An 11,876-nucleotide genomic window follows, 5' to 3' on the forward strand; every position below is an offset into this window, starting at 1 on the left:
TTGCACTTAACATATTAAAAAAAGAATCCAGCTTTCTCAAGCAAAGATTTTTTCCACCAACTGACTCCTATGACTGTGAGAGCCTAAAATCTATGGCATTTGTCTAGACTGCCGCAAGTATGCCTCACTCAATTCCCTAAATTCCATATCCAGTTTATTTTCTATTCCAGGTGGTCTAGCTGGACAGAAGCCATTTATCATGACGCTACAATGTATTAAGTTTTTGGAAGAAGCTATTACAAAGGATAAAACCTCAATACTGACACGTTGCCAAAGTGAGAACAATTTATATTTGCGACACATACGTAAATGTGTTTAAAAACTACAACATCCAGAACGACCTCCATCAAGTGACGCATGCCGCATTCAAATGCACTTCCTATTGTCGTCCCAGCTTTCATATTAAGCGTAAATTCAATGTAACGTGGTGAACACTGATTATTTTAGCAACCCTTATCAGTTGTCTTCGTGGTTTGAACGTTTTCTATAAAATTACCGTTTAACTATGTCAATTAAGAATCGTATGATGTTGTGATCCTCCGAATGTTGTGGCATACGCGACAACGTATTCCCCACAGCACTTGAACGCAGCGTGAGAGCCCAACCGGAGGCGGAGCGCAGCAGAAGCAGTAGCAGCAGCGTGGATATGTCGGACCCGGCGGCTCAGGCCTTGCAACCCCGGCTTCTCCAAGCCCAGTCCGGTGGGTCAGCTGGTTCGACAACCGCCGCGGCAGGCTCTGCATCGGGGAATAGCGACCCGGCCAGACCCGGACTGAGCCAACAACAGCGTGCGAGCCAGAAAAAAGCCCAAGTTCGGGCTTTCCCACGGGCGAAAAAGCTAGAGAAACTTGGCGTTTTCTCCGCTTGCAAGGTAGCTAGCTTAGCATCGCTAGCCAAAGTTCACCACAACAAAGCGCGGTGTTAGCATCAGTGTGTGTGTAGTGGCATCACTGGAAGCTTCACAACACATAACACCAGCTTAGCTTAGCTTTAACTTTTCAACCCAGCTAGCCTCACTGTCTCTGTGTGTTTATGCGCAGTGAACTTGTATTCTCCGCACTTCTACTCGACTGTCTTTAGCTTTATCAGCTTGTGTCATATTTCTGCATATAAACATCTCGTCATATTCACGTCGCTGTGCTTTGTGTGTCGTTGTGTTTTGCTTAGGCGAGTGACACATGCAAGTGCAATGGATGGAAGAATCCAAACCCGCCGACAGCCACACGTATGGACCTGCAGCAGCAAGCCGCCAGCCTGAGCGAGCCGTGCCGCAGCTGTGGACATGCCCTGGGTACAAAACACACACACACCACCCAGCACACACACTGGTCTGATTAACTGCCACATAAAACGTACATGTCAGTGGTTTCTCAGTATCCAGGGTTGTCTTGAGACCCCTATATTGTAGTCTTGCAGTAGAAACGTATTCCTCCTTCCTTCTCACTCCTCTTTATGTTGGTGTTTTGTTTACAGCGAATCACGTCTCCCACCTGGAGAACGTGTCCGAGGATGAGATCAACAGACTCTTGGGGATGGTGGTGGACGTGGAGAACCTGTTTATGTCCGTCCACAAAGAGGAGGACACGGATACCAAGCAGGTCTACTTCTATCTCTTCAAGGTAAGGAGTGCATACATACAGGAGTAACACATGTGAAACTGAGATGTGAGGGGGTGTGTGTGTTAATGTAACGTGTCCCGACGTGTAGCACCGCAGCGTATTACCGCTCGTCAATCAGCATTCTCCTCGTCTCTGTCCTGCAGCTGCTGAGGAAATGCATCCTGCAGATGAGCCAGCCTGTGGTGGAGGGCTCTCTAGGCAGTCCGCCCTTTGAGAAGCCCAACATTGAGCAGGTAAACATGGACCAAACTCAACGCCGTCTTCAGCCCCTCGTCCTTCTATAGAAGACGAAGCGGCAAAATTATGCATCAGCACATTCATGGCACAGGCATTCCTCCCCGTTTTGTTGATCGGTGACCTGTTTCTTCCTCTCTTCATCCTAAGGGAGTTCTGAATTTCGTCCAGTATAAGTTCAGTCACCTGGCACCTAAAGAGAGGCAGACGATGTTTGAGCTCTCCAAGATGTTCCTGCTGTGCCTGAACTACTGGAAGCTGGAGACGCCCACGCAATATCGCCAGCGGACGCAGAAAGATGACGGGACAGCGTATAAAGTGGACTACACACGGTGTGTTACCCAGTATTACTCATAAGGGGGACACACACACACCACCTTCCTTCCTGACTCTCTGGTGTTTCACCTCCTCCTCCCTTCTCCCCCAGGTGGCTCTGTTACTGCCACGTCCCCCAGAGCAACGACAGCCTGCCGCGCTACGAAACCACCCAGGTGTTCGGCCGCAGCTTGCTCAAGTCCATCTTTACTGTGACCCGGCGGCAGCTCCTGGAGAAATTCCGAGTAGAGAAGGACAAGCTGCTGCCGGAGAAGCGCACGCTCATCCTCACACACTTCCCCAAGTAAGAGCGGACGCAGAGAGATCCACCAAAATATTGAGAAAAGCTTTTAATTGCACATTCAGATGAATCTCCTCGGAGGAATATCTAACTGTGTGTGTGTGTGTGTTCAGGTTCTTATCCATGCTGGAGGAGGAGATCTACGGGGAGAACTCGCCCATATGGGAGGCTGACTTCACCATGCCCGCCTCTGACGGCACGCAGCTGGGCCATCAGACGGGTGAGGAGCAGACGACATGAGAGCTCGCTGCTTTAGTTCAAGCTACGTGATGATAAAGACCAAAAATTAACATTTGCATTGTATTCTGTCATCTTGGTCGCAGTCATCAGTCCGGCCTCGGTGTCCGGCTCGCCCTCCCTGTCGAAGGGAATGAGCAGCGTCTCCTCTCTGGGCAGCCTGGACGCTGGAGGTGCCGAGCCCATCACAGGTTTGTCAGCAGCGGGTCGCTTCTTTCATTTCCTCAGGCATCGGTAGAGAAGCCTCGGCCTTTTCGTTGCTTCGGTTCTGAGAAGTCTCCTTTTTCCTCGTTCAGGAGAGAAGCGCAAACTTCCCGAGGCGCTGACCCTGGAAGACGCCAAACGGATCCGCGTGATGGGCGACATTCCCATGGAGCTGGTCAACGAGGTCATGATGACCATCACCGACCCGGCCGCCATGCTCGGCCCAGAGGTGACAGAGAGTCAACTTCACCTCCGGCCTTTTCTTTTCCTTAACCGAGCCGCTCTAGACCGCACTCTGACCCCCTTTTCCTGCCCTCAGACCAACCTGCTGACGCCCAACGCTGCCCGAGACGAGACCGCCAGGCTGGAGGAGCGGCGCGGCATCATCGAGTTCCACGTCATCGGGAACTCGCTTTCGCAGAAGTCCAACAAGAAGATCCTGATGTGGCTGGTCGGCCTGCAGAACGTCTTCTCTCACCAGTTACCTCGCATGCCCAAAGAGTACATCACACGCCTGGTGTTTGACCCGTGAGTAGACCTTCGCTTAGCTCCTTCGCTAGGGTTTTCGGGCGTATAAGCTGCGTCCTGATCCATTTTCCACCTTTCCCACAGGAAGCACAAGACGCTCGCCCTTATCAAAGATGGCCGTGTCATAGGAGGCATCTGTTTTAGGATGTTCCCCACTCAGGGCTTCACAGAGATCGTCTTCTGTGCCGTCACGTCCAACGAGCAAGTTAAGGTGCGTACGAGGCCCAAACACACGAGCGAGGCCGTTGACTCTCCCGCACTTTCTTCTCTCCTCCACACGGGGGTGCCTTGCTCTTTGGCAGTCACACATCAGCGTCTCTCTCTCTCTACGTCGGCCCGCCCTCTTTACCTCTTGCAGCTGCTGCCTGTGCCTCGGCCCTTAAAGCAGCAGCAGCAGTAGTTTGTAAAGATATGAATCTGAAGAAGATAGAAAGTGTAATGGTTGTGCTGTTCTTCCTCAGGGCTATGGTACCCACCTGATGAACCACCTGAAGGAGTACCACATCAAACACAACATCCTCTATTTCCTGACCTACGCCGATGAGTACGCCATCGGCTACTTCAAGAAGCAGGTACGCCCCGCCCCCCCCGTCACCTCTCCACCTCGGCACCCCGCTCCCTCTGCATCCCGGCCGTCCTGTAATTTGTCCTCTCCCCCCCCCCCTCCCCCCCCCCCCCTCCCCCCCTCAGGGCTTTTCCAAAGACATCAAAGTGCCGAAGAGTCGTTACCTGGGTTACATCAAAGACTACGAAGGAGCGACCCTCATGGAGTGCGAGCTGAACCCCAGGATCCCCTACACCGAGCTGTCTCACATCATTAAGAGACAGAAGGAGGTATGGGGGAGGGGGTCTCATTAAAGCAAAGACTAATCTGTGGCGAAGACTCTGCATTGTTTACAACCGTACTCTTCTTCAAATGTCACGTCAGATCATCAAGAAGCTGATTGAGCGTAAACAAAGCCAGATCAGGAAAGTGTACCCGGGCCTCACCTGCTTCAAAGAGGGCGTCCGGCAGATCCCAGTGGAGAGCATCCCGGGCATACGTGAGTGTTTGATATGTGTCCTAATGGGGGAAGAACACTCTGATATCACTATTATCCATCTGAACGAGGACTTTGTGTCTTCCAGGAGAGACCGGCTGGAAGCCCAGCAGCAAGGACAAAGGGTAACGTCTCAGAGAGTCGCCTGATAGTTTAGTTGTTTAGTTTGAAACTCCTTCTTCCTGCGGTGTTCAGTGTTTGGCCGTTACAGCTTCCACATGTTTTGCAGGAAAGAGGTGAAGGACCCTGACGTGTTGTACAACATGCTGAAGAACCTCCTGGCCCAGATAAAGGTGAGCGACCTTTAGACGCCAGACAGGAACAACAGCGTGACAGGAGTGTGAGATAGGAAAGGGACACCGCCTCTCTTTCTCGCCCTCTGTCTGTCTCTCTCGCCCACGCCCTCTCTCTGTCTCTCTCTTTGGGTTCCTCTCTAACAGACTCATCCAGATGCGTGGCCCTTCATGGAACCAGTGAAGAAATCTGAGGCCCCGGATTACTACGAGATCATCCGCTTCCCCATCGGTAAGCAGCCGAGCAGATGACGCTGAGCCCTCTGGGTGCTCTTCATCACTCTTCATCACTCCCCTGCTGTGCGCAAACCCGTCCGTGTCTTTTGTCACCGCAGACCTGAAGACCATGACGGAGAGACTGAAGAATCGCTACTACGTGACCAAGAAGCTTTTCATTGCCGACCTGCAGCGAATCATCACCAACTGCCGCGAGTACAACCCTCCGGACAGCGAGTACTGCAAGTGCGCCAACACCCTGGAGAAGTTCTTCTACTTCAAACTGAAAGACGGCGGCCTGATAGAGAAATGAGGCCGGCCAGCCGCCGCGTCGTGTACAGCAAAGAGGAACGTTCAGACGCACGCAAACGCGGGGGACGGTTCACTTAATCTGAGTAAATAAAAGGTATGAAGAGGATTATATATGTAAGTGACATAATGATAGAAAGGAACCGTGGGTCGTGAGAAACATGATGAAGGCTTGTTCGGAGGCACGAGTGCCAACACGGCGCTGTAAACGTTCCTTTCTCTTTTCCAGTACTCACACATGTTCCACTCGGTGTACCAAAGTCACAGGTCCAACTTTTAAGCTTTCCACTCTTATTTATTGTCCGATTGGGGCCTGGTTCTGTGTCGTCCGTTTCACCTTTTTTTTTTGGCTCATTCCACGTTTTGGCTCTTCACGTTTTCAAAGGGTTCGCTCACAGGAGAACCCGGGACCTCGAGACCTAAGCCACGTTGCCTTCCGTTTACTGACAGACACTTGAACATGCCAGCCATTTTCACCACGCACGGGGGGGGGGGGGGGGGGGACACAGACAAAAAGAGGCCCGAGTCCTCGCCACACTGGTAGAGAAGTCGCGCGTTACAAAGTTATAGCCGGAGAGAGTTTCAGTCACGGACTTTTGACATTGTTATGACAGAAGACCTGTTTGACTGTTGAGCAGAAAAGGTAAATAGTAGAGATCGTAAACGTAAGAAGAATCGAAAAGCAGATTTTAGTTGCAGCTCGCAGGTGGTTTTTGTATCCGAACCACTCCGGATGCGCTCACACACACACACACACACACACACACACACACACAGACGTGTATTGCTGCCGTGCGGTGCTATCTAGCGTTCAGCCACCTCTGGGCGACGGACCTCACGTTTACCGGGACACCTGTGCTTTCACTCCGGCCGTCCGCAGGCTGTGATGTTGGGCGTCGTCGTCACGGCCCGACCGTCACCGTAACAACACAACTCACTGTATGTTCACGCGTAACAGCCACTATTGTTACTTCTTTTTTGTTTGTTTGTTTTTTTTTTTTTACAGTGTAATGAAATGTTTGAGACATTTCTCTGTAAGACGTCGGTGTCAAATTTGAGTGCTTCCTGAGGTGCATTCTTCTTCTTCTTCTGCTTCTTTTTGAGACGTTATGGGAAATAACTGTTCCGTGCTGGTTGAGCCTGCTTGTTGAATGTTCCATTGACTCGTGTGTGTGTGTGTGTGCGCGCGCGTGCGTGCGTGTGTTTCTGTGTGTGAATGTGTTTGTTTTGTACTCGAGTCCCGACTGGCTTTGCATCTCTGAAGTGATGTCAGTTTTGCATTATTCAGGGTCATTTGCGTTCTCCTCCCCTCGGATCTACTTATGCTGCATTTCCGATCTCTTAAACCCTCCGTGTGAGTAAACCCTCCGTCTGTATGAGGAAGATTCTGTCTCTAGTTATGGTAGAAATGCCAGTTCATGTAACTTATACTGTTGGGGTTGTTTTTTTTTTAAATAAAGTAATTCTTTAATTTACAGGTTGTTGTTGTCTCAGCTGTTTACTGGAAACTTCCCTCTCTGAAGCTCAAACTTAAAATACCTATACATCAAATGATATTAAACTGAAGGCCTACACATAAGTCATTAATGTGTTTTTGGAATTTTTTTCTTGTCAGTTGAATACATTTTGTTCAATAGCACTTCTATGTTCAGCCTCTGTGTTCATGGGATCGTCAGACCTCAAACCAGCATGGACTCGAGTCTCAGCCTGTCCCAAACCTGTCTGTCCTAACAAACGACCCGTCCCGTGTTGTCCCTTTAAAGACACGGTCCTGGGGATTCCCTGAATCTCAACCCTCGGCTGTAAGTTTTGCTTTCCTGACGTGACGAAGCTTAGAAGGCAGCAGGGCCCATTGGGGGTGCATAACAAACCGGAATTCAGATCCCTGCGATGGACCCTCTCCTCTCCACACAACCCCTCAGCTCAGAGCCACGACTGAGTTCATATATAAACATGAACTCAGCCAGCTTATCAGAACCTGTGATGGGTTTGTGCTTCATACGGGGTCCAGTGTAGTGCAGACTTCCCCTGTCGCTGCGTAGGGACCAAAGCGTGGTTCCTCAGCATACTCCCTCAGCAGGGCCACTTCTCGGTCAGAGCTTCTAGTTTCGTTTTCCTTTCTGTACACACAAGCAGCTGACAGCGTATAAAACCCCACAGCCTGCTCTTCCTTGTAGCAGTAGACGAGGTCAATCTGCAGAACACACGCACGCACACACACGGATCCCGACTACAGCTGACCGGTAAGTAAAAAAAGGTTCACTTCTAAGATAAGATAAGATGAAAGTTTATTATCCCGAGGGAAACTACGGAGTTATATTTGACCGGTTTGTTTATACACAGTTTCCCCTCAGTGTGTTCTTCTTCTTCTTGTTCTTAAAGGATGGCGAGCGAGTTTGGGCTGTACAACTACCAGCAGGAGGTGACTGAAAGGGCTGTGCAGGGGGAAAACGTGATTATATGGCTGCCAACAGGAGGTGGGAAGACCCGAGCGGCCGTCTATGTGGCTATGAAACATCTGGAGACCACGCCTAACGCTAAGGTGGTGGTACAAGTCAACATGGTAGGCAAAGAACACACACGCAGTTCACGCAGGATGTATTACAACATGAATATCCTGATGACGTGACGTCGTCTTCTCCAGGTTCACCTTGTGGACCAACATTTCAACAACGAGTTCGGGCGTCACCTGGGCTCCAAGTACCGCCTGAAGGCCGTCAGCGGAGAGTGTGACGAGAAGGACTTCTTCGGCAAGGTGATGAAGGCCACTGACCTCGTCATCTGCACCGCACAAATCTTACACAATGCCCTTATGAACGAGGAGGAAGGCAAACACGTGGAGCTCTCAGGTTAGTAAAAAGCTCTTAGTTTGTGTTTTGCTCGGGCCGCCGTATTTATATTGTGGTTCCACAGATGGAGATCAGTTCTTTCTCCCCCTCCCACCCCCCCCCCCCCCACCCCCCCCAGACATCACCCTGCTGATAATCGACGAGTGTCACCACGCCCATAAGGAGCATCCTTACAATCAGATCATGAGAATCTATGTGGAGAAAAAGCTGAGAGGAGAGAAGCGGCTGCCACAGATCCTGGGTCTCACTGCGTCGCCGGGGACTGGAAATGCAAAGTCCCTGGAGAGAGCTGTGGATCACGTTTTAGAGGTTAGGTTCTACCTGTTTGGGCGCTAAGCATTTTCTTTGCCGCTCACATTCCCAGTCGCCACATCTCTCTCGTCTTCCTCTTCCTGTTAGGTTTGTGCCAATCTGGACTCCGCCATTGTTAAGTCTGAAATCTACGCGCCTGAGCTGAAGAAAAAGGTGCCAAGACCCGTCAAGACGTTTGCCTTAGTGGATAAAAGGCTGGAGGTAAGACACGGGACACATTTGTCTGATGTCTCTTTTCATGTTGTGAGGATACAAGGACACACAGCAGTGTTTTCCTCCCTAACCAGGATCTGTTTGAGGATCATCTGAAGAGGATGATGCAGCAGATCCACGAGTTCATGGTCTTTCCAGTGAACTTCAGGCTGAGGGAGACGGGCACACAGGAGTATGAGGCAGACGTGGTGGAGCTGGAGAAGTGTGGTGAGAAAACTGAGGTTACATAAGAGTGCTGATCCTGTGCTGCTTTCAGGGTGAGGTGCTGCTGGTGCTGCTGCTGCTGCTGTTTGGACTCTGACATACATAGTTTGCATGTGTTTATGTGTGTTTGTTTCCTGGGTCAGGGGTCAGAAATAAAAACAGTCTGCTGAGAAAATGTGCGCTGCACCTCAGAGAGTACAATGATGCCCTGCTCATCAACGACGAGCTGCGAACGATAGATGCTTATCAGACCCTAGAGGACTTCTATGGTACTAAACATCTCACAGCCATAGACGGAACTGACATCTTCCTGCTGGGAATGTTCCAAGGCAAGATTGTATAAGTTATTGTTTCATGTTTAACGTTTGGTTTAGTTTCCTTTCCCTCACTAAGCCACTTACTCACCAAACAAGTGACTTAACCCTGACATCACCCTTCATTTACACAGAGAACAAGGTTGAGCTGAAGCAACTGGCAACGGATCCTCGCTCTGTGAACCCAAAGATGGTCAAACTTGAGAGCACCCTGCTGGAACAGTTTAGTTCAAATGGGGATTCCAAGGGAATCATCTTCTGTAAAACCCGTAAGAGCACTCACTGCCTGAACAACTGGATCTACAGCAACGGACCCCTACTGGCAGCTGGCATTGTGGCAGCCGTCCTGACCGGTGCTGGTAATGGCAGCACTTACATGACTCTGGTATGATATCATCGTTTATGCGTTTATATGTCTGAATAGATGTGTTTCTCTTTTGTCTGAGTTCTATGCACATCTTTTATTTGCAGAGAGAACAGAAAGACATAATCAAAAATTTCCGTGAGGATCGTCTCAACCTCCTGATCGCTACAAGCGTGGCTGAAGAGGGCCTTGACATCCCAGAATGCAACCTGGTGGTGCGCTATGGGCTGCTTACCAATGAGATTGCCCAGCAGCAGGCGAGCGGACGCGCCCGAGCCACTGACAGCGTGTATGCAGTGGTTACACGGAGGGGCGGGAGGGAAGAGCGCAGAGAGCGACTCAATGATTACCTAGAAGGGCTGACAAGTGAAGCCATCGCAAAGGTCCAAGAGATGAGCCCCGATACATTCCGCACAAAGGTGAGGGGTGCAGTCATCTGTGTGGGCTCAACGCTCACTCCCTCTGTTTGCCTTTAACTCTTCCTCTCCTTTGCCATCAGATACTTGAGCTTCAGAAAATAGCAGTGAGAACCAAGCTTCTCAAAGAGAGGACCAAGATGGAGAAGAAGATGCGCAACAGTGCTTCCAGCACCCAGCTGCTGTGCAGAAATTGCTTCAGACCTGTGGCCACTGGCAGTGACATTAAACTAGTGGACAACGCGCACTATGTGAATGTCAACCCTGACTTTCAGTGAGTCTGGTTTGTTGCTGTATAAGACTTAATGCAGAAAAACGGCGCCTCCCCTTATCATGTTTTGTGTTTGCATGTCAGGCGGCACTATGCGGCCGGTGAGACGATGCACCTACCCAAGAGCTTTGAGGACTGGGAGCCAGGACGGAGAATCAGATGCAAGGAATGCAAACACGTACGGTGGACTTTCTTACTTTACTCACAATCAGCCTCTAGCTGCTCCCGTCTCTTCATCAGTGCATATAAGTGTTCTCTTATGTACATTCACAGGAATGGGGATATGAGATGAAGTACAGGAAAGTCGCTCTGCTGCCCAATCTGGCCATTAAATCCTTTGCTGTGGAGACTGCAGGCGGCCCGATGCCTGTGAAGCAGTGGAAGGGCGTTCCTTTCCTTGTGGAGCCTTTCGACTTTGTGAATTACTGTGACGAAAACCATTCTGACCTCTTTGATTGAGCGGTCGACCTACATGTTTGTTTGTTTTTTTCATCTTTCTTTCTCTTTTCCATTCAGTCTTTGCCTGATGTCTTTGCACATGAAATGCACTTTTGACGAGCGCGCGCACTTTCTTTTTAAAAAGTCACTCGACACGAACCAGTGCTTAGCTTTGTTCCCCCGGGACCCGTGCGACGATGTGACACCTCCGTCATGCTTTATGAAATTAGCACGGCAGCTTTGTTTATGCCCGAGGTCACAGCTCACTTTGCATGAAATTGTGTGTGTTTCTTCCTCGAGTCAAGAGGCAGAGAGGAAATGCAGAGTGAGCGGCGACACCGACCCCGACATCAAAGCGCCCGATGTGGCACCGTGAACATGAAAGGTCAATTTTTAAACAACGCTTTGGGAGTCAGGGAGTGTGTTTGTTGTTATGTGCGGATCTGTTGCCAATGTTTTTATCTATGGATGCAATTATCCTCTCGCAACTTTACATACATGAATTAAGAAATCTATTTTTACTGGTTATACTGTATTTCTCATCTGAATAAGTGCGGGACTGAGGTGTTTACATTTGGCCACTAGATGTCAGTGTTGGTTATCTAATGGTCTCCATAGTGAGCCAGCCTCCAGAGCAGAGAGGCTTCATTTAGTCACAAACAGTCTGTCAAAATGTGAGCTCTATTAAAAGCGAGCATCGTCGACGTGCCCTGCCTTTGAGGCAAGGCAGTTAACTCATCCAGTCCAGTAGAGGTCTTTTGTTTTCTGCACTGAAGAGAAGCTGTCCTCAGTAGATGTTTAGTGGATGATAAAGTATAAATATGCTGGATGTTACAAAGGATCTGATGAGAGTTAATGTATATTCACTACTCATACTAAAACTTTAGAAATGTTGGTTGTGATTTTATGGGGGAAATAAAATGAATCTTCTCAGTGTTCCTTGTCAAGTGTTTGGATCATTCAGCACCAAACAGGCTGCACAGAGGAGCAGATGTATTAGACTTGTTAACACACTGGCTTCAGAGGCTGGAACGCATCGCAGAGATAAATGTTTATTGCACAACACAGTGTTCCTCTGTTCCTTTGCAGGGCTCTTGCCTGTAGCTTGTTTTCCTAATCCCCAAAAGACAGATTTAGAGGAGTAATTAGAGAAGCGTCTTGGCTTGCTAAAACTATTTAGTGTCATTTGGCTGTTGTAT

The 11,876-nt window shown here is 49.6% G+C and overlaps 2 protein-coding genes across 2 annotated transcripts; both read left to right on the top strand.

The window, feature by feature from the left end:
* The first annotated feature begins 563 nt into the window (after positions 1-563).
* Positions 564-5,787, top strand: kat2a (K(lysine) acetyltransferase 2A). Its single transcript, XM_076143958.1, has 18 exons — positions 564-871; positions 1,168-1,291; positions 1,474-1,619; positions 1,763-1,852; positions 2,004-2,185; positions 2,281-2,472; positions 2,583-2,689; positions 2,793-2,897; positions 3,003-3,139; positions 3,230-3,438; positions 3,523-3,649; positions 3,900-4,010; positions 4,129-4,272; positions 4,367-4,481; positions 4,567-4,603; positions 4,708-4,771; positions 4,919-5,003; positions 5,107-5,787. Exons 1-18 carry the CDS (start codon positions 647-649, stop codon positions 5,298-5,300), a joined length of 2,394 nt encoding a protein of 797 aa, XP_076000073.1. The 5' UTR covers positions 564-646; the 3' UTR covers positions 5,301-5,787.
* A 1,631-nt stretch (positions 5,788-7,418) lies between these two features.
* dhx58 (DEXH (Asp-Glu-X-His) box polypeptide 58) lies at positions 7,419-11,613 on the top strand. The gene is made up of 12 exons (XM_076144266.1): positions 7,419-7,539; positions 7,679-7,859; positions 7,941-8,145; positions 8,264-8,454; positions 8,545-8,658; positions 8,745-8,877; positions 9,018-9,203; positions 9,323-9,573; positions 9,660-9,971; positions 10,052-10,242; positions 10,324-10,417; positions 10,513-11,613. Exons 2-12 carry the CDS (start codon positions 7,680-7,682, stop codon positions 10,696-10,698), a joined length of 2,043 nt encoding a protein of 680 aa, XP_076000381.1. The 5' UTR covers positions 7,419-7,539; position 7,679; the 3' UTR covers positions 10,699-11,613.
* Positions 11,614-11,876: the final 263 nt, after the last annotated feature.

The sequence above is a fragment of the Genypterus blacodes genome, unplaced genomic scaffold (assembly GCF_046128005.1).
Source record: "Genypterus blacodes isolate CSIRO-AG114 ecotype Tasmania unplaced genomic scaffold, CSIRO-AGI_Gbla_v1 ptg000028l_1, whole genome shotgun sequence".
In the NCBI taxonomy this organism is placed as follows: domain Eukaryota; kingdom Metazoa; phylum Chordata; class Actinopteri; order Ophidiiformes; family Ophidiidae; genus Genypterus; species Genypterus blacodes.